Here is a 22,043-nt window from a genome sequence, read left to right as displayed (position 1 = left end):
CTTTTTGTACACTTCTTCGCATCAAAGATAGAACCTCCTTATTTTCACGACCATCAAAGATAGAACCTCCTTATTTTCACGGCATCAAAAAAGCTTTGCATGTCATAGAAACCTGTTTAAGAGGCCACAGAATCAACTCATTTGCTTTATGATTACTCTTGTTCTGACCAATGATATCAACTAATCCAGATTACTGTCAGACGAGCAGCGAAAGTGCAAACAGAACCACCTGCCGACATCGCCCCATCTCACTCTCACTTTCAGCTGTTCCGAACACCTCCCTCCGGAAGAAGCCCGACACTTCGCATGCGCGACCAACTACCACTTCCGCAAACCCCGGTCCAAACAAACCTGCCGTGCGGGAATATTAGATGGCGAGTCGTTTCATCATTTCTTGTAATCGTCGTTTCATCATTTCTTGTAATCGTAAAAACGCTGTTTTCTTAGTTTAGGAGGGAGATTTTGATCGACATTCCTGGCAGCACACGCAGGGCGAAGCTCGAAGCCCCAGCTGACTGAGGCTAACATAGAAACGAACGGTCTCCAAACAAAATGGCTGAAGGACAAGAAGACAGCGGACAACAAGTCATCTTTCCCTGCGATCTACCCACCTGGAGTGACCTCAAGCTGCTTCTGCAGGGTCTGAAGACGGTAAAGACGTCCGATGATCTAGTCTCGGCGCTAGATCACGTTTACGAGGTTGCCCACTCCCGCCAGAAGGTACCGAAGAGGGGTAAACACTCTCGCCGGGCGAGGGGGAGGAAGCCCCCGAAGAGGGAGCGAGACAGTCACGTATCGGGACTGGCATGGTTCCTACAAAACGTCCTTGACGAGCGAGAGAGACGGGACTTTTTCGGAAAGACCTTGCCGTGTATAGCAGATAGGGCTTTGGAACTGGAGACTTTGAAACCAGCAGATGGGCTTAACGTTAGCCAAAGACAGCGAGGTAAGGTTTGGTGGGGGGAGGGCAACAAAGCTAGTAACATGTTAGCAACAAATCCGCGCTGCATTGCATAATGATATATAATATTTCATTGACATTTATTACGTTCAACTGATTGTATATTTGTGAAAGGCTACATAAGACATTTACATTTTTTTTGCAAGCCACAGGAAATTCTGATTGCCATGTCATTTGTTTATTATATGCTCCATGTTTATTTATTTGTATGGTAGCCTTGTGGTTAGGGTTGTTGACTCAGAACCCGGAGGTACAGAGTTCGAATCCTTGACAGGTCCCAATGTTGTGCCCTTGGGAAAGGCACGTATTTCCTCACTCTACTCAGGTGAAAATGAGTACCTAGCTTCAGTTAGGGACGTCCTCTCGGACAGGACGTAAAGCTGGAGGTCCTGTGTTTGAGGAGAGTAACACCTAGAGTTAAAGAACCTGCCACACTTATCGAAAAGACTAGGGGTCCATCCCAGTGTGACTAGATCAAATCTTACAGTATGGTCTTACGCATCTTATACTTACTGTACCTTACCTACTGTGCTTTTCTATAAAAACTTGTGTGTAATGCCAAAAGGCGGTTGACCGGTTTTGTGGAACAACTAAACAAAGACCACCTGTTTTACCTGTCTGTGACGTTAAAATAACAGCTCGTCATGCCCGACTAATGTTAATTTACAGTTGACGTCATACCCCAAATCTTTCTCTTTGTTGCTGGAGTAGCCTAAAATAACAACATTAAGACTAAGCTAGCTGAAAACGGTTTGTTGAGTTGGTTATTTGTTGTCTTTCCTGTTCATATCCGTCACTAAGTGCTTTTGCAGAAACACCAAAGATCCTCCTAAAGCTTTAACCATGTGAATGCTTTGAGGATAAAAATTCCATCTAAATTCTGAAACTGTTCCTGTCCAATTCTATTTCTGCATGCTCATGCACCAGGCCCTATAACCTATATAGTAGGGGTGGATATCGGTTCGACTGGACCGGTTTGGACCGGAAAAACATACAAGAACCGGGTCAAAAAAACCGAAAGTCGTGAACCGGTTTTTTGAACCCGGAAGTTGGAACAAAGTAGAAATATTAGAATATTTAGACATCTCCTTAGTACTCTGGCCACAGAAGGGGAAAAATAACCTTGAATCAAACTAGATTAGCCAAAAATAAGTCCATATTCATCTCTTTCTATAGCTGTTTGTTCAGTTTTATGTCGATACTGAAGTGTGCTACGAAAAAAAAACACATAAAAGTTACCACACAGCCACGAGGTTGGTGCCGAATCGGCATCATGTATCCCCATAAACTTACTGGAAACTAAAAAAAAAAACACTGTCACTCTCATAAAATTTGATAAATGTTCACTTGAAACAAAGAAATCAACACCTGTTCGTTTTGAACCACCCAAAACCCTCCATAGATCGTGGAATTTGAACCGGAAAAGACGAAAACAACCCCTCAGCAAAACAAAAGATGGCTGCCATAGAGGAGCATGCAAGCTCATTTGCATGTTCCATATATGGAATATGGTCGTGACACTACCGCCCTCTAGCGACCCTTAGTCACACTGCGGGTTCATGATAGGTTGATAATGATTCTAACACTATGTTTCAGTCATAGCAAGGAGGTTTTTTTGGTCATAGTTTATCTGTAGGGGCAAACTTAAGTAATTTCCTTTATTGTTGTTGTTACATTACAAACTCTACTATCATTATAACTGAATTACTTCTTCAATCTTTTTAAAAAGTTGTTTGATATACTATACTGCTTTTGTGTTTTGTACTACTGAGCTTTTTTGCTTACTACTGACTATAATTTTGCATGAATTTTTTTGAAATTATATTCCAGGATGTTAGTTTTGATTAATAGGACTATTACTTGGCAACCTGGCTCAAAAAAGTATTTTGCACCCTGAACGTTCAAATACATAACCAGTTATTGGTTTGATATTACCTAAGTACACTAAGATATCAACTAGGCAGGATCAGGTTTAGGTTCAGGTCCGGACCTGAACCTAAACCTCTGGACCTGAACCTGGACTCGAACCTGATCGAGCCGAACCGGTATCCACCCCTACTATATAGTATAAGACAAAACTGTCCCAGGAGAATTCTTAAGGGTCAACACAATATATAAATGTTCCTTGGTTATGCATCATTTACTGGGAGCTATATTTAGATACATGTTTTACTGGTTGTCAATTTTCTAAACAATGGCAGAGTGAGAAGAATGAAATTCGCACCGGGCTTTGCATAAATCAACAGCAAAAGAATTTTTCTAAGGGACAGATCTTTTTTGCCACAGGGATAGGGGCTTGGGTGAATTTTGTAAGGAGTAAAGACTCCTTGGTTACTGTAAGAGGGTCTCCATGGGGGATCCTATTCCTGGCAACGCTCAACTGCAAATTTAGGAGCCTTCTTTTATCTGCTAACACAAACACACACGGACACACACACAGACACACATACGTATGGACATACCAAAAACAATACCTGTATTTTTCATTGAGGTAAATGGAGGTAAAAATGTAAATTTCAAGGTACATGCAATGTAAAAAGAAGCTCTGCAAAATTAATGTAAATCCAGTTTCAAGACAAGTAGCATATATTAGTAGCTCTATGCATATGCAAGGACCTATATAATGTCCTTGCTCCATGGCACAATTTAAGCCCACCAGTTTAAAGCGCAGTTTCTGCATACTATACTGGCTACATGACTAGACTGCTAAAAACCTCATTTTATTGTTTACTTTACTAGAACCTTGCCTGGGCATTGGATCAATAAATCATATTAATAGCACAAATTGTTTGCTTAACTGTACTTTCATTCATTTACGCACAGTTGATTGTTCTTAGTAATCTTACTAAAGCAACCGGAACTATGACATTGAAAAATTGATGTATAAATACATTTGTAGTACAACAATGTTACAAACATTCTCAATGTTAATGTCAGATAGATTAGAAATGTTTTGTAAACAACATTTGGATATTAAAATCAATATGAGATTGGCTGAGTATTCAAATGCCCTATAGAAAACTGTTCAGTCAAAACATTTCCATAGATAAAAGGTTTGAAGATACTTCAATACACATTTTTGGCAAACATAATATCAGGTGTATTTGCAGCCAGTGACACAGGCAGGTACCCAATGTGTAGGGTAATGAGGCTGTTTAACGTGTTCGAGGCACCTCCTCGAGCACGGGACCCCCGTTTTACGTCCCTCCCGGAAGACGATTTCGTGGAAAGCTTCGTGAGGCTACAGCAATCCGGACGTCCTTGGTTGGTCTCCCATCCAAGCACTGTCCGGACCGCGCGTTGCTTAACTTCCGAGATCGAGGGATCGGGTGTATCCAACGCGCCACGCGGCCGTAGCTAAACATGTCATATAGAAAGTTCATTGAAAGTTCCTGTAAATGTAACATGTAAAAGGATAGACAGACAATGGGGAACATATATCCTATGGGTCTGTATACAATTCTCTGTTTAAACTGATTAATTTTATTGTGAATACTGAACCTACGGGGTTTCCACAAAATATTACAGTGGAAAAGCATCTATCATTTGAAAGGGAGGCTTTAGAAGACATGCCTCCCAATCCTTTTAATGGGTGAAACAAATCCCCGAGGACATATTTCATGTCCAGAAGGAATTGTAGGAACTCTTATGTAATGTCAAATGTCATGATTTCGCCTGCTACATTAAGACTGCCACATCGAATTTGAAAATGGTTTTATTGAGGCCTCCTCAATAATGTCTTGAGTTGAACACGAGGTCTTGGGAGGGTTGAAATTACTGTCCATAGATGCGTACGTATAATTATGCACCCAAAATTGCTAGCCTGCAGCTGGGTGCCATCCTCTGTAGTACTGGAAATGCAGAAATGTTTGCGGTGGTTTTATGTTCGCTGTTTTCGTGGCAACCCTTTCACCGCGAACTTAAATTAAAACCACCGCAAACATTTTTGTCAATACTGTAGCAGTACATGACTATAGTACTGCCGCAAACTTAAATTATAAAACCACCGCGAACACTCCATTTTTGCCTTAGCGCGAAATAAAAACCATGCGAACTTAAATGCATTTACAGTAACCACTGGCTCAATCGTTTTGTTTGCTAACCACATTTAGCAAGCGAAAAGATTAAGCCAGCGGTTTCTACGGGGATGGCACCCAGACTACAAATTGCAACTGTGCACCTGATTTTTGACTGTGCATGCACCAAGATATTTGTGTAGGGTGACGGTCTCGCACATAAATGTTCGAAGTGTGCACTAGTATACAGCAATTATTCTTGACATTTAAGTGTATGAAAAATACTATGACCTTTTTTCTTATCAATGTTTCAAATTTTGAAGGAAGTTGTTGAATTTCAGACTCAAGATTCAGCTTAAACTTAACTTTTATGCTGTGTACCCAACTGCTGTGTACATGTTTGTGTCCCCAAAGTGTAAGTGCACGGATTCCCAAAACTTAATTTCGAGCCTTGCCTGCATGGATAGTACATTGTGTACATGATGTATCTGAAGTGTGCATTACTGATGCTTTAGCCCTCGTTTCACGATCTCTCACTGTCGGAGGTTTTAATTATACTAGGCCTCCTGCTGACTTGAGGAAAGGCTGTTAGAAGCGTGATAAACAAATGTAGTCAGGTTACTGATACTACATTTAGACAATCTCTATTAGGTCTAAGGGAACTGGGTAGGATTGTGATTATCGTTACAGATCTAGATATCAATTATGTACTGTAGTATCAAGGTTGTTGGGTGCTGACTGACATATATGCGATAAGAGGAAAAGAGAGGTATCAGATCTGTAAAAGAAAATTAATGTGTGGATTGCTGCTGAGATGTATATTCTGTAGATGTAGAGGACTATGTCTTATCCCAAGTATAACGTAAGATAAAGAAAAAATTGCACAAAAAATATCTTGTTCTGTTGAGAAATGTTTATGAACAGAGGACCAGTCTGCGTGGTAAACACTTGAAACACACACTTCCTAAAGGAAGAATGAATGGGAAACCCGAAGAACGCAACCTATTCTTCACCTGTTAATACAGGGTAATACGACGCCTCCGTCCAAAGAACTTGTTGATCGTGGCTTTAAATGAAGGGAGGTCGGGGCAAACATGGGTGGGACCGTTTTCCCATACGTCAAGTGCCAGGCCAGCCAGCGTTCAAACAAAAAGTACATTATGCCATCAAGCTGATTTATGTACAAGTCACTACCTCACAAAAGAGCTTTCAAGCGAGTGTAATCTTTAGTTAGACTGCAATTTCTGACAGAGAGTCAAGTTTCCCAGACTTATTCAAATATATTTAAGGCGCAGAGTGAGACTGCATTGTTTACTGAGAAGTAAGATATTTCCAGCTACATGCAAGAACTATCTGTCCAAAAAGGTGACTACAGCACAAATTACATACCTGTTGACCTTTAACCTATGTGGTAAAATAAAGGTCACGTTTAAAGCCCCTGTCACATATAGCTACCCATGGCCTCCCAACCTTCTCCAGACCATGGTTGGGAGTTAGTGGTGAGCAAGGTCATCTGGAGTTGGGAGTTGGTCGGCAAGGTTGCCTACTAATCTTTCAAAGTCGTCTACAGCAGCCGACTACAATTATTGAAAAATCAAAGTCAAGAAAGTTATATTCTGCTTCGATGTGATCAGAATTTCAGAGGAGCAAACTGGAGCTAGAATAGCTATAGGATGGATTCCAGGCTACTCCCAACCCTGCGCCAACCTTGGTCGGAAAGTGGTTAGGAGCAAAGTTGTACTTGTAGGAAGGTGGACGTTGCTTGTGTAGAAGTGTGCAGCAAATAGTTAGGAAGAAGAATAAAGCATGAGGATAGTCAAGTCATCATTATTCATTACAACAACTATTACAACAAAGCTTAGAATTATCCTGGAGAAAGTTTTTATGATACATTATATAAATATATATCTTTTTAGTTTGCCTGGATAATGTTGTCATGATAGATGATAGATAAGACTTAAGAGTTTTTTAAATGTTAAATCCATTGGAAATTCTAAGGTATAAACTATTATGTGACGGCAACCAATCTAAATTTGATGAGAATGAGCCTGCAGCACTTAAAAACTTATGATTTAGAAAAAAATGGTGAAACGTTTTCATTCAGAATGGAGTCTAACCCAAGGTTATACAATCATGTAGTCACACTGTGAGTTGCATACATGTGACACCATGTAGTAGCTGTTAAAGTTTAATCCAATGTGTGCGGTAGATTGCCATGAAGGTGCAATGGGATGAGATTATAATGCCAGATCGATTTTCTAGGGTCAAAGACCACAGTTTTTATCTGCAACATCCTGATGAGTTTAAGATAGTTGCTACCCTCAGGAAAAATTATTTTCATTTAGAAATCCTCGCTGTAAATGTATATGAAATGGACTGCAGTTCAAGTTCAACTGTACATGTATATGTGAAAGAGTTTACCTCTGAGAAGGAGGTTCACCTCCGACAGGGGTACTATTTTTGGTTGTGTTTGCATTTTGCACCTGGAAGTCCAGATCCTTTTAACAAATTGTATGAGAAACATGGCAATTTTGGCCCCCTAGCAGTATTTTCAGGTATTGCAGTATTACAAGCCAACACCCCATTCCTGAAAGTAGTGTGGCATCATCCATGGACTGCTGCTCAGCGAACCACCATTATGTGACATTGTACATTGTACGTTATGTAGAGTGATATGGGTGGGAGATAGCTGGGCTCGCTTACATCTGTTATGGCTATCTGGGCTAGGGTAATAAGATTGAAGAATTCACAGAAACTCTTAATATTTCACAGAGGTATGAGACCTTCGATTTCTTGCTTTTTTTTGGTCTCCTTGTCTGATATGCAACATCCAAATGGTATCAGTGATTCAATAATTGATGGCAAAGAGCAGATGTCACATGAATACCATTATATCGGATAGTTCCGGCCAGAGGGGTTGAACATTTGGAGACTCAGGTCCGCATGTGTGTGAGGCCATTACCTGGACTACATGTACATATGAGCCAGTAATGGGTTGGGAGATTTAGTAGGATGCAAGATGATGTAGGAAGCCGCAAGCGCTTCATAAATTGATATTACACATGACAGATGTTTCAAAATGTTTTTATTATACATATATTATATATAAATTCCAAATATGCAGACTTGTACAGCACAACGTTTTATTTTCAAATTGCAATTTTTTTTTTATCAGCCTCAGCAGGACTAGAGAGAAAATATAACTTGTACAAGTGACTTTACTTTACTTTAATTTTAAAGCAATCTATACTAGTATCAACATTTAGCAGAAAGAAATAATGGTTTATTCTTTTGCCAGATTTGTGTCTGTTGATTTTTGCCAAAAATGCAACGAATTAGCATCATCTTTTTGTATGACGTTTGATTAACTGGAACATTGCGCAATAAGTATTGTTACCGAAAAAAGCATTTCTTGCCCTGTAAATTGCATAATCCTCATGACATAGTCCACTGATTCTGTTCTCTCAAACCTTTGAATCCTGAGTGCTATAGTTCAACTTCAACTGAAGTGTAATTGTTATGGAGTAGAGTGGCCTGGGTGGGCTAAAGGGTGCTCATATGGTTGCAGACCACAGTATTTCTCCTATAGGGATTTATATAGTTAAGGATCCCAAGGTGAGAAGCTTCGACGCCTGAAAATTTATAGAAAGGTGCAAAATTAGGGTACCAGATTTTGATATGCTTGACTTCAAGGTTCAATCTACAAAATATCTGCAACATGAGATTAAATTTGCTGGCTCGTTCTCTTTTTAAAGCCACTTTGATATGACCCCAGCGGAGGTCACCGTACTGCAGGCGACTTACAGTAGTCGGGCGGTAACAATATCCAGGCGCGAATCCAACCCGACCGAACAAACATCGTAATCAAACTCGTACTGTCTCAAAACCGACGTATTCCTCTGCCATTCACCACAGTTTCAGCCTCGCTAACGTGCACAGAAAAAAAACTACGGCCTTTTCAAGCAATGCGACGCACTACTTCGTACCCGAACTACTATTGTCCACGGGGGTCGCCCATTAATACTGTGTTCTGCGACCATATTGGAAGTAATGTTATAGGACAACCCATGTGTGGAGTGCACAATGTTGATACGAGCGATGCTCAGACCAACATCTTGTTCAATGGAGATCTCCTTGACATGCATGCTTTATTGAAGCCTAGTCAACTCAATGTGATTTAATTTAGCTACCGTAAATACCTTTATTTTTGCAGGGACTTGATTTTGTGGTAGACAGAGAAAAGAGGTTTTTGAGGTGTTTTACATTCATGGCGACTCTGTAGTAGAGTGGAAATACGAAAAGCACATTCACAGTGATTTTCAGGTAAGAAGTAACTGCAAATAATGATAAATAAAACAGTGAACATTTGAAGATTTACAGTATACGGTAAAGAAGTATTGCAGTATAAAGAATGTATTCTTCAAGCAGAGGTTCTGATCGGGCGGGGGGGGGGTAGTAGTGGTCAGGATTTTTACACTCATGGAGAGAGGGCAGTGTAAAAATCCTGGCTACTACTATTCCCCCCGATCGAAACCTCTGCTTGGAGACTAGGGTACCAGTATCTTAACTCTGTAGCTTTCATATGCTGCACAGCGCTATATCCTTCCTGGTCTGACGCCCTTGACATTGAAGAATATTCTGCACGGCTTGCTCCGGGCGCACGCACCATTACTCCATACAAACCAGGTCTCATTATGGACACATTGATTCTGGCCTCCTTTCAAAAAACATTCTCGTTCCAGAAAAAACAGCGTTTCCAAAGGAATCATTGCCTGCAGTCACGAGATGCAAGTGTGGATAAGATATGTATATGTACATGTATAGGTAAAGGTTGTGTATTATGTGACCAACTGACCAATAAAGACCAATAAAAACCATTCTTTATTTAAAAAGCTTGTGTTGTTGTCTGGTACAAATTTCAGTCTCACTGTATTTGCAAAAAGTCCCCTGCCGTTCCAAAGAAAGCTGCTAGGCGGCCCAAACTTATATCAATTCTTCCAGACCACAAGAACTATCTACCAACTAAAAATCATAGCTTGTCCAGAATGTGGGATGTCAAACCGGAAGTTCCACTGCAGTGCCACCAAAATCCAATCATTTTGAGGTCTCATGAAGACCTACCCACATACCAAATGAAAACAATCCATCTTGGCATCCTCGAGTTATCTTGTCTACAGGCAGGCAGCAGACACACACACATATACGAATGCTAACTGAAAACATAACTTCCGAAAATAAAAATAAAAAGAGCCACCTACATCGGCTATTATAGCGGTGAGAAGCAGTACTCCAGTCAGAAGCTCTGAAGAAGGTGTCTGACAGACACCGAAACGTCAGCAGGTGAGATTACCTGGTTGTGTTAAAAGAAACTCCAAATATCCTATGAAAACATAACGTTACCTTATTGGCGAGGGCAATGATGTCATCATACTACTAGCTTTTAAATTAGTAATCATTGATCTTGCCAGGACATCAACAGCATCTGACTGATCTGAGAAACCTTTGACATTGGACAATGCTGTGGGATGGCTTCTCTAGATCTGCGGTAGATCTTTCATTATCTCTCTACTGACATCTTCATTTCATCAGTGAGTCAGAGTTTCTAGTTAAAAGGACAGAGATAAAGTACTGAGTTGGCATATGAACTTGAAGGGAAGCGCTGCATCTGTTTTGGGACTCCTTTCACTTGTGGGAACTAGTCTTTCTGAAACAAGAAGAAAGAACTTAGCTTCTGGCTTAAAGTATCCGCTTTTGAAATGGATGAAAATATTAACCAGAATCAGCACCAGCAAGACATGCAAGTACATGTATGTTCCAAATCAAATTATCTGATAATATATGGTTATCCAAAGGAAATAGAAAGAAACCCCAGCAGGTTTTGCATTACCCATGGCATGTCCATAACTACTTTCATCGCCTACAGATATGGATTTTGAATGCATAATGTTTTGTAGCAGCCACTGATCATTGCTGGCTCAGAGTCAAAGGATTTCTGCTGCCATTACCTGAGAATACAGATGACCTGAGGTCATGACAGAATCAATACATAAGCTTTGTGTGTCTTTCTTTTTATTGAGTTCCATACAACATCAAAATTACAACAAGGACAATGTGACCCAGGGTGCACTTAAATTATGATTTACTTGATTAGACCTCGCTGACTTGTTTTATATGCTTTTGGATGACATTTGTGCACACATCAATTTTTGTCTATTTTCAAAAATAAGTTTTCAGCCATACCAAAAACATACAAAGAAGCTGCAAACTGAGTAAATGTATGCCATAGCTTATAGACTTCTAAAAAATTAGGGTAACTGGGTACTTAAATCATACAATGCCTCTTTTTCTATCCTAAAACATACTGATTTTGTTGTAAACTTATTCCTTGTACAAAATGTATATCGAGCCCTGAGCGAAGTCTTCCAAAGTCAGTCAATTGATAGATATTCAATAATCAATAACAGTATTGATTGTATCAATGATAGAAATGATACAGAATGAGTGCTTTAACAAGTACATAAAAATGCACACTAGTACACTTGTAATTCTTGTTTCTTTGATACACAGTGTTGAATTGAGCATTCAGTCCCTCATTAAAACAGTAAGAGGGTATCAAGGAATTAAACCAATTCTAGTTTTCTGCCCCAGGCCTAATGGAACTGTTTAGCCTGAGTCTCACTAAAAGGGTGTGTGTATTAGATTTAAGACATTTTGGCTCTCAGTTCAAAGGAAGCTAGTGTGGCGTCATTGCCAAAAGCAGAAAAGCTTTACTGTGACAGTAACTTCACTTTCGACTTGACTCAATATTCCTTTGGACATCTTGCAGCTGTTGCAGATTCACTGTGCAAAATTGTACGGACTACCTAGTGTTTTGCAATTACTGGTGATTTTTTGGGGAGAGGGGAGGCAGACATTTCGGTGGAGAAGCAGTCAGAGGAGTGACCGGAATGCTATGTTTGCGTCTTACTTGTTTCACGTATATACCAGTATGGAGCTTTAACAGTTGTATATCTGTGTCTTAATCCACTAATGCACTGTGGGCCTGCTTATATATAATCCCTGTGTTGTAAAACACTTTGAGTGCCTTTACTGACCTTGTGAGCAGCATGGTTAATGTACATGCCAAGCTCTGTAACTGTTAAAGCAACAGCGCACAGATTTGAGTGATAAGCCACCTGCTACTGACTTCAAGGTTAACAAATCATGTTTTTTAAACCTCCGGGAAGGAGGGTTACCTCCAACGGAGGTATTGTTTTTAGTTGTGTATGTGTATTCGCACCTATAACTCAAGATTCATTTGATGAACCTGTATGAATTGCTTTATGAGGGTAGTTATTAAGGTCCAGATAGAAAAAAACATGGTGATTTGGGCATTTTCAGGTATTGGCGCAGCACTACAGGCTGACCCCCCCTTCCTGAAAGTAGTGTGACATAGTACATTATGTAGCTGGTCTTCCCTACAAATGTAGGTCAATGACCTCAATTTGGGACAAGGTGGCTTGGGACTTGTTAAGAACTTGACTTTGGGGTATATTTAACATTGAAGTATAGGAGGCCTTCCAACCGAACCTTTTACTTTCCCATAAGGATATCAAAAGGTATATATGATAATTAGTAACTGTTATTAAATTGATATCCTTGACAGACATATAAAGGAAGGAATTTGACTGTGCATAGTGGTATTTATTTCATTATACTTTCATGTGAAAGAGAAAATATGCATTTTGGTGTATACTGATAGTGATGAAAAGAGCCGACTTGCATCTTCGCACTCTACAGGTGGACTGGTGGTTCTACAGCGCAGGTTCGTCGCGTCGGTTGTCGCTCACGCGTTCCTGTGTACGTTCCCCAAGGGACGCGGGAGGAGCGCCGCGCTGAACCAAATCAACTTTACCAACTTCTTCAACGTCATCCATGTGGGCGGAAGAAGGTATTAATTTTTTTTGTTCTTTAATTTATGTCTTTCTTACATGTTCCCACACTCCAAATTTTCTCTCTGGTTGATGTATGCATCTTATGCAGAGATCCTGGGCTTTTGAAAGGATCTCAAATCAAAAATTTCAATGACCATACAATGTTTTTGTCTTTGCGTCTTTGTTTTCGTCACATTTTAGGACAAATCAGTCAAAAAGTTGTATACTTGAGTCAAGTATAGTAACCGATACATTAATATTCTGGTATTTTGGACCAGTTTTATAAATGATTTTCGTAGTATGGCACTGTTACTGCATACTGGAAAACATCTCTAGTACATGTATGTAGCCATCTATTTTATGGTGGGACACTGTAGGAGGCTTCATGAAGGATCCCATTGCCTGCAGCACTCTGACATGTAAGTACTTGGGAGATAAGAATGATGCCTTTTAGCTATAACTCATAAATCCTGAGATGGAACATCAGAGCACACCAACATGATGAGTAATGGATGATATTCTCTGGAGACCAGAGGACAGATATAGCTTGTTTTTCAGTGCTGAGGGCATTCCAATCATTCACACTGGAAAATGTATTTTTCTGCTGAATCGGCGCAACTTTATTTGTCAATTTTCTATCCCGATTGCCCCCATTAATGAAGAATCATGATGTTGTTTTGACTAGCATCATGGATCTATGGAGCATTAGGTGGGTATCCCACTGGACTGAGCCAAATCACACTTAGTGTCAAATAAATTGTGCCAACGCAGGGTGCGAAATACCCGGTTGCGCACTTGCGCAGCGCAACAATATTTCGGTTGGCGCAACTTATCTCTTAACCCAGGTTGCGCGGTGCGCTACCTGAATTTTTGGCCGGAGAAATCAATGTTGCGGCAATTACTTGACGAAGTAGAAAATAATTGGACCAAGGAAGCTCACACACCCGTGTGGTGTGCACACACACTCGCTCTCAGTCTCGTAAAATATTATTTTCAAACCAAACATATAAATTGACCCCCAACTAAACAAGTTAATAAAGTTACCGATACTTTTTCACTCGTTTGCATCCATAGTCAACCTGTTTTATTGTGCCTGAAACGCAAAATTCGTCGGAAAGAGAGCGCGGCTTAGCGCTCGGCTCTTGGCCGCCATGTTGAATTCATCGACTCTCGCTGGATATCGCGTGATTGCGCGAGAGTAATGACGTGTAATCTGCAGTACCAGCAACAACTGGTAGAGGGCAGTGTTTGAGTTGCTGTGTATTTCTATGGGCGAAATGTTGCTAGTGCTTTTTTGGGGGCAAAATTAAAAATTGCAGAAGTGGAGATGGAGCCACTTTACTAATAATAAGCTGGGATTTTAAAAATCTTTACTTGGCAACAATGATCATAGAATAAACAAAGTTGTTAAAATGTTGTGACAGTGAGATAAAAACTGGACAATGACATAGACTATTGTATTTATCTTATGATTATCATACATGTATATCATTAATAACTCACCTGTGAATTTTTCAATAAAAAATATAGGTAATTTTATTCCGGGGGTACTTTTATTAGATTTTGAAAATATGCCCAGTAGCAACTTTTATGTGAGGGATGAGAATAATGTACAGGTACAAGTCCTATTGCAGTGTAACTATTGCAGTGTAACTCTTCCTAGAGCAGAAAAAGCAAAAAAGTCTATGGGGGTTGAAAAAAGGATTTATTTGTACTAAAAAAAATAGCCGTGTTACACATGAATTGTATAAGTTTGTTTGTTGTGGGTTGTGGTGTTTTATTTACATTGTATATCATTGAATTTTATTTTGAAACAAAAACACATTTAAGCACCAGTTATATTGTTAAAGGCCATGTAATACTATGTACTTACAAAATATAATTTCAAGAAATCAGTGAATTTTAGGTGGGGCAACCTGAAATTCTGACGGGCAACCTAGCTTTCTACCCAGGTTGCACACCGTGCAACCTGGCTCAAAAAAGTATTTCGCACCCTGCCAACGTTTTGAATCTTTTCCCTATTGCCGTCACACTGACGTGCGATACACAGGTAAAATATGTATCTCTGACTTCTACAAACAAAATGGCCATGCCCGGATTGTCACAATATTCGCAGTGTCGGCTCCAAATCAGATACAGGATAACTTTGTTGGAAATCACAGTGAATTTAAAAGCAATGTACAGTGATTAGAATTCGTCAAAAAGAGTGATTTAAAGTGATTGTGCTGTTTTGCGACGCTTTGTACCTATTTGCGTCATTTTGCCGATTGAAAATAGTTTGAAATTTTCTAGAAATTTTCAATAATTTTAGGCGACAAATTGCAGCCAGTTTGCATCACTTTTCGGACGTATCTTCGCAATGTGGCAGAGTCCAGAGAGATACCCGCTTTAGCACTGACATCGCTTCATACACACTGAATGTGAAGATGGAGACATTTCCCCTGGGCATTGTCTGCCTGCCAGCTCCGATTCAGTCATGGCAAATCCCACATGCATGCGCGGCCTTGGGATGATGTAGAGGCTGGTTTATGGATATGGATGGCACGGCAACATGTTACCGGCCTGATGGAATCTGGAATCCCAAGACATGACCTTGATGAGGCACGCAGAAAGACTGCAGGGACAGATAGGGTGAACAGGAAAATAGAAGCATTCATCAGGACTCAGACAGGAGACTACAGAATACTTGTTAATATGCTTTCTGTCTGTTTCTACAAGTACAATGTGTTATTCCTGATGCAGGCTATAGCCGGCCAAATGGTAAGAATACTAAGATGGGTAACGTCACGTCCGTGTACAGTTATTGTTCTGAATCAAAGTTGAACTGCAATTGCCAAGTTGACACAAAAATTGGACTTGCCGAAATTTTTGACTCCAGTAAATTTTTGTGTTGGCACTTGCAGTTCAACTTTGAGTTAGAATGACTTCTACGAACACAGAATGATGAACTTTCAAATTGCAAGTGGAGATATTGTTGTCGGGAGTCTGTTTGTGTTTCCAGCAGTTATTTCCAAATTTTTACGCATATACATGGGCATGTCTCACCACAGAGTGACATGAAGTGAAGGGCAAAAGGTCAGACTTGTGGTAGTGACAGGAAGTAGAGTTCAGAGAGGTAGAATTACTAGTCATTTATCAACCTTGGCTGGCAGCTGACAGACATTCCAGGTCATGGGGTTAATGGAAGAGGCTACTATTTCGCAGGGATGTATTGTTATTGATTGAATGTTTTTCTGACAGGTGTTTTCACAGTTAGATATTTTCCATATGCTAGTCAGGTTGACCAAGAGTGACAGGAAGTGTTCAATGGACGCATGTTGGTAATGTTGATCAAAACCTTATTTGCATAATTAATGAACTAAAGCTAAGCAAGACATAAGAAAATCTCAAATATTTCATGGAGGTACATGTATGGCTCGACATGATTTTCGAACTGCAACCTCAATGCATTGTTCTTTGTCTTTGATATTTCTTCCCATAAATTGTGTTAAACATTGGCTCTGTCATGTATTTTTAAGGAAAATGGCAATTTCAATAAAAAGGATGCCATTGGGTAGAGCTACATTGTACATTTAGTATGATCATGACATATAATGTGTTACTTTTATTTTTACAGAATGTCCCTGCGGCAAAAAGTATCAATGTGTGACCAAAGTACAATTCTAAAGGAGTCATTTACATCGTAATGCAGGGATATATAACTTCAACATTAGGCTGCATCTGCACCTAATGGCAGACGTTTGCATCGTTCAGGTTTTATTTAGTGCCAGCTTTGACACATGGAATATGTCTGGACACAAAGGCGCCAACGCATAGATTTTTGGCCCTCTAAATACAGGATCCATTTGCCACATGGCTGATAAAAGCACATGTCAGCTAGGGCTGAATGCTCAAAGAAGCTGGCGTTGATGTATAATTGAAAAGACTCAAAAGATGAAAGACACAGAAAGTTACCATGTAAAAGCCTGATGGAGTTTGGGACTTTCAGGATGGCGTTGAATGTACCTCGATAGCCACGGAGATAATGGTTCTTTTCCAGATTTGGCTACTATCTTTGGCTGCAATGATTGAAGCCAAGATGGCCTAAATGCCTGGCTCTATCTTACCTCTAAATTTGTGTCTGTCCTTTCAGTTTGATGTCTATGGAAGTCCATGGGCAATTGCTCTTCTGGGAAATTCTAAGCAAACTTTGGTCACACATTGTCAATTTTTCCCCCATTTTAGGGGAAAATTTCAAATGCCTTCTTCTGGTTGCCTGGCCGATGGATACTGTTACGGCCCTCGGCAACAGGACGACGGAAGATCAACAATTACTCTTGTAGAGGTTTTGCGGCGCTAGAAAGATTTCAATTTTTGGCCATCGGGAGACAGCAAAGTTTTTTTCCATCCCACGCAGCAAAATTATGTGCAGAGACCAATGCTGGAGAAATTATTTACGCAGCCTGAATTTGTAATCTGTAACCACTGCCAAATCTTACAACTGCATTTTGAAGATTGAAAGACAGATTTGTATTATATCTAAATGTATGCATCAATCAGATTAAAGGGGTACTACACTCCAGAAACACCTGCTTGAGGGTATGGATGGGGGTTGGGGGTCTGAGGGTCTCGACAGGAAATTTAGGAGAGACTGCAACACTTGATATATCAATTAACAGCAAATTTAGGAGGGTCTGCAATCATTGCTTAAAAGTAAAGTTATGTACATTCCTCTTCATATTATGCATGCATAAAGTCCAACTATTCTAATATTTGGGTATCTGAATTGGTAAGATAATTCTAGGTAAGGCAACATTGACACAACCATACATTCTGACTTTTGGGCAATCTTGTGGTTGACTATGCGATACAAATAATTTGTCAATATTATGCTTAACAATAAGATCTGGATAACAAATAACGTGCTACATAAAATAAAAGCGATTACATTTCATGAATAATTTACCTTCTATGCTTAACGTTGAATTAGAGGGGGCCGACTATGATTAATGGGGAATTACATTGTAAAATAGCTCGCTATGCCTCACTGAAAAAGGCATTCTTCTGACGTTGAGTTCCCCTATGTGAAAAAATCTGCGGGAGGAAATCCTAAAGGTTCCTCTTTGACAGACGTTTATTAAAAGATGTGCAGTCTCCACCTGAGGACCATTCATTGGTTAACTAGGTCAGCCGTACCCAGACAAATTACGCCTCGCGCGGCAGGATAGCTGTCGGGAGGAATATGGCACACGCTTGCTTAAAGTAGGCGCGTATCGATTTTCCCCAGGCATGAGAGAACCTTACCCATGTTGAAAACCTGAATCAGTGCCAACTCCCCAACACACACACAAAAAAGGCCAGCGCTCCTAAAAGGAGGCGATGGAGGCTGTACTTCAACATGGAGATGGTCTAAGAGAGATACATGGTTTGCTCAGAGGCCTGTTGTGTAACAGCTTTTTTGATTAAGGTCACTCTGCCTTGATTATATTTATGACATCTGCGCACGCATCAATTTTCATCCATAAATTTGAGACCAGACTGTTAATCATACAAAGAAGCTGCAAAATGAGCAAATATGTGTTGTAAAGTGCAAAGTACACCTTGAAAAAGGGATACTAAGTCCAAAATCAAAGAAGAAGATGTGAAAGATTTGTGCTAAAAGAATCTATTGTTTGGTAATTGCCATGTTCTGTGTGTGCAGTCAACTCTTCAACTTTCCTGACCACTTCCTGAAGGCAACCTTTTTATCTTTTTTTGCATAACATTTTTTATTCGCACACTTGCATCAGTTTTTGGGTACCCCGAAGTCATTGGCCAGGCGGTCGTTATGTGGAGGTGGTCACTTGTACTGGTTTGATTGTAAATATTCAGTGGCCTGAGGTGGTCCTTATGCAGAGATGGTCACTAGTAGTAACTAGTTATAAGTTGTATATGTACAGGTTTGACTGTATCTAGTGATAGAATACATTTACCAATGATGTTTTCCTTTAAGTACATGTATTGAATTTGAGGTGTGCTAATGTTGTTGTGCCTTCTGTCCAGGGAAACACAGACTGCTAAACTGCGCTGTATCCTGCACTACTTTGAAAGATTGGCTGAAGACCCCGACGGACCCCCGGGCTGCATTTCCTTCACAAGAAAGGTACATTTCACATTTCATCTTTACAAGATTATGGTTTTACATCAGGCTCAGACTCATATTATACTATGATTATATCAGTGTGTGCCTTCGGATATTGAGTGAGTGAGAGAGCTTTCTGTCTTAAGATTCAAAATCTCTCAAAATGATATACAGTGTATTCTGAATCACCAGGTACCTACATTTACATGTACTTACTATGCAAGAACTGTAGGCCAGGGAAGGTCTTGGTCAAATCTTCTTTGATGACCTCTCAGCGTGCATCCCTACATTTATAAGGCCATAGTCTTACGTATACTGGAACCATGCCAGTACAGATAGAGCCTTAGGCACTGACCATCCTTCACAATTACAAGGCTCTCTCATGTCTAATTGGGCACATCGAGATGGACTACGGCGCTCTGCTAGGGCGCCGTATATTGTGAGGTGAATCTAAATAAGGTTTGAGGAAAAAAGGGAAAACTCAGAAATTCCAGAAAAATTGTCAAAGACCTGGATCCAACGTAGTCACAAAAATTTGATAAATTTCTTTTTGAGCCCATGTAAACTTGGTGGCTTGTCAGCTTTTTATATCAATATGTCTGGCTCAGTATGTTGGTTTTCGCCCATCCTTCTATGCAATACGTTTTTCATATGCAAGAGACAAATTGATTTTTTGAGGTTGTTGGCAGAATACCAATAAGCCTATTGCATTAGCTATGAGGTAATTGAGTTTTACCTTCAGGGAAGGGAAATATTGTTTTAGCTTTGATTCTTCTTCTTCTTCTTCTTCCATTCCAAACAAATAAGGTCAATGACCTGGACTAGACGGCTGTCACCATGGTTACTGGTAATGTAGCAGATGCCGTGTGGTGTTCAATTACATACAACCCACGGTAATGTAGCAAGTGGTAGAACAGAGCTGGAGGGGCTGGTCACCATATACATGAATGTGTTAAGTAAGAATACGTAATTATAAGTGAATAAGAATAAACATAGCAGTAGTTTATTAAGCTAGACAATGCTTGAACAACATGAAGGAATTTATTATATCTTGCATAGATGTATACCATTATGAAAGTGTAGCCTTTCACGACTGCTGAACACAGTCTTTAGAAAAAGATGTAAGAACACTTACTTGAAAAATTTATTGATGATTCACCCCAGGATTCCATTGAAACACATAGCGGTGCGCCCTGAACTCATTATAAGTGTGCAAGGTCATCTGAGTAAGGCTGCATTATAAAGGAAATCTTACAAAGGTCAGAGAGTGCTATTCTCTATGGGCAGCGTTTGGCATTTAGATTATGGGAGAATCAATCAAGAGGCAGACCTCAGCCAAAAGTGACTGTAGGAGAATCCCGTCGAGCAAAACCTGATAAAAAGCAATTTGGTATGCACAGTTTAGCATATGCAGGAGTGCATTATAACTGGCCAGGGGGACGTTGGGTTTGAGATCTGTTTGGACGAATCTTTTCAGGGTGACGGAATTATGTACCCTGGTTGAATTATGTTATTGCAAGATATCAAGCGGACGATCTCAGACTGAGGACGAAGCATGACGCTTTTTTGTAAGCTAGTAGTGCAATGCGGCTTTGCTATGGCTTGCATGTTTTTAGCCAAGCACACCGGGTCACCCTAAGATAGAAAGCTCGGATGGAAAGCTTGTGACTTGTATGTGAGAGATAGGAATGACACTTTGTCAAAGTTATACTACTGAATGAGTGTTGACGGACTGTTCAATCTGTATGTAAAACACCTCCAGCTCGTCTTACCCTCGGCCGCAGAGCTCTTTGCTGAGCTATTAATAGACTATCTCCTGTCTCTTGCATTTCCTGCAGCTGTGTATGGAAGGCTCAGTGATGTGGCCTAAGAAAAGCAATGTTTTGTTCCGAGTTCAGTCATGAAAAAATTAGGGTCAGTAGGTAGGGACTCTGTCTCCTTTTTCCTTTTTCTTTAAATTCCAAGGCAATTAATCTGGAACGGGGTGTGACAGTCACACTCACAGATAATACCTGTCCATGATCATGACAGTTTGAGATTTTTTGTCTCCTCTGTAGGATGATTTTATCCCCCCAAATGCAAAGTTTTACTAAGCGGAGTTACTGTTAACACTTATATATATTATTAGATATATTATATTATACATTTGATATCTGTCATTAGTTTTGGGTAGGGCGACTACTCTCTCCTCGCAGCCAGGGGCTGAATTCGGAGGAGCTTACAGTTGGCGGGGTCGCCAGGGTCTACAGAGCGGCTGCCATTTGGCGCTAACTCAGGTTACCTCAATATGACAATAATTATTGTAGTAGAAATATTTTATAGAATGTAATCTTGACCTCTCTGTCCCTTGTTGTCAACCCAGGTGCTGAGCGAGGACCACCTGCCCAGCTGGGACACCTGGCGGTCATGTGACAAACAGCTGTGTCCAATCACAGTCCTCCACCAGGGAGGAATAGAGGATTCTGGGAGTCATACCCTCCAAGTATGTCACAGCTAAAGAAAAAATAACTATAAAATGCATTTAAGTTCGCAGTGATTTAGTTAGAGCAGGGAGAAAATTTAGTCTTTGTCACAGCTAGAAAGAAGATACACTTTACCGTTCAGTTTGCAGTGATTTAATTTTGTGTGTAGGCAGAAAAGGAGTGTTTGTGGTCCAGGCTTTAAGTTTGCAGTTGAAACAAGGTGGTAGGCGGGTAGAAGACAGAACAAGCATTTTCGTAATGCTGCAGTACCTGAAAATACTGTTAGGGGGCCAAAATTGCCACATTTCTTTGGGACCTCAATAAGTTACCCACATATCAAAATTCATACAAATCCATCAAAAGGATCTTGAGCTATTTTAGGTGCAAACACACAAACACAACCAAAGACAGTACCCTCGTTGGAGGTGAACCTTTCTCAGGGGCCATGTTGGGTATTACCTGAAACACTCTACACATTAACACAGTGGCATGTCCTGTTTGTCAGTGCTCAAATATTTTGACTATTTGAATGATACATTCTTGTTTTATGTTAACATCCTGGATAAAAATTGTGCCTTTTTGTTATGATCT

The 22,043-nt window shown here is 40.1% G+C and overlaps 1 protein-coding gene across 2 annotated transcripts in view; it reads left to right on the top strand.

The window, feature by feature from the left end:
* The first annotated feature begins 301 nt into the window (after positions 1-301).
* LOC136422618 (uncharacterized) overlaps positions 302-22,043 on the top strand; it is a 35,684-nt gene continuing 13,942 nt past the window's right edge. For both annotated transcript variants that reach the window (XM_066410433.1, XM_066410432.1), the window contains exons 1-4: positions 302-946; positions 12,757-12,907; positions 18,912-19,011; positions 21,353-21,472. In XM_066410433.1, coding sequence (XP_066266530.1) covers positions 553-946; positions 12,757-12,907; positions 18,912-19,011; positions 21,353-21,472 — 765 coding nt within the window. In that variant the 5' untranslated portion in view covers positions 302-552. The remainder of the gene's footprint in view (positions 947-12,756; positions 12,908-18,911; positions 19,012-21,352; positions 21,473-22,043) is intronic.

This window comes from Branchiostoma lanceolatum, chromosome 17, assembly GCF_035083965.1.
Source record: "Branchiostoma lanceolatum isolate klBraLanc5 chromosome 17, klBraLanc5.hap2, whole genome shotgun sequence".
Classification (NCBI taxonomy): domain Eukaryota; kingdom Metazoa; phylum Chordata; class Leptocardii; order Amphioxiformes; family Branchiostomatidae; genus Branchiostoma; species Branchiostoma lanceolatum.
This window is presented reverse-complemented; position numbering and strand designations above follow the sequence as displayed.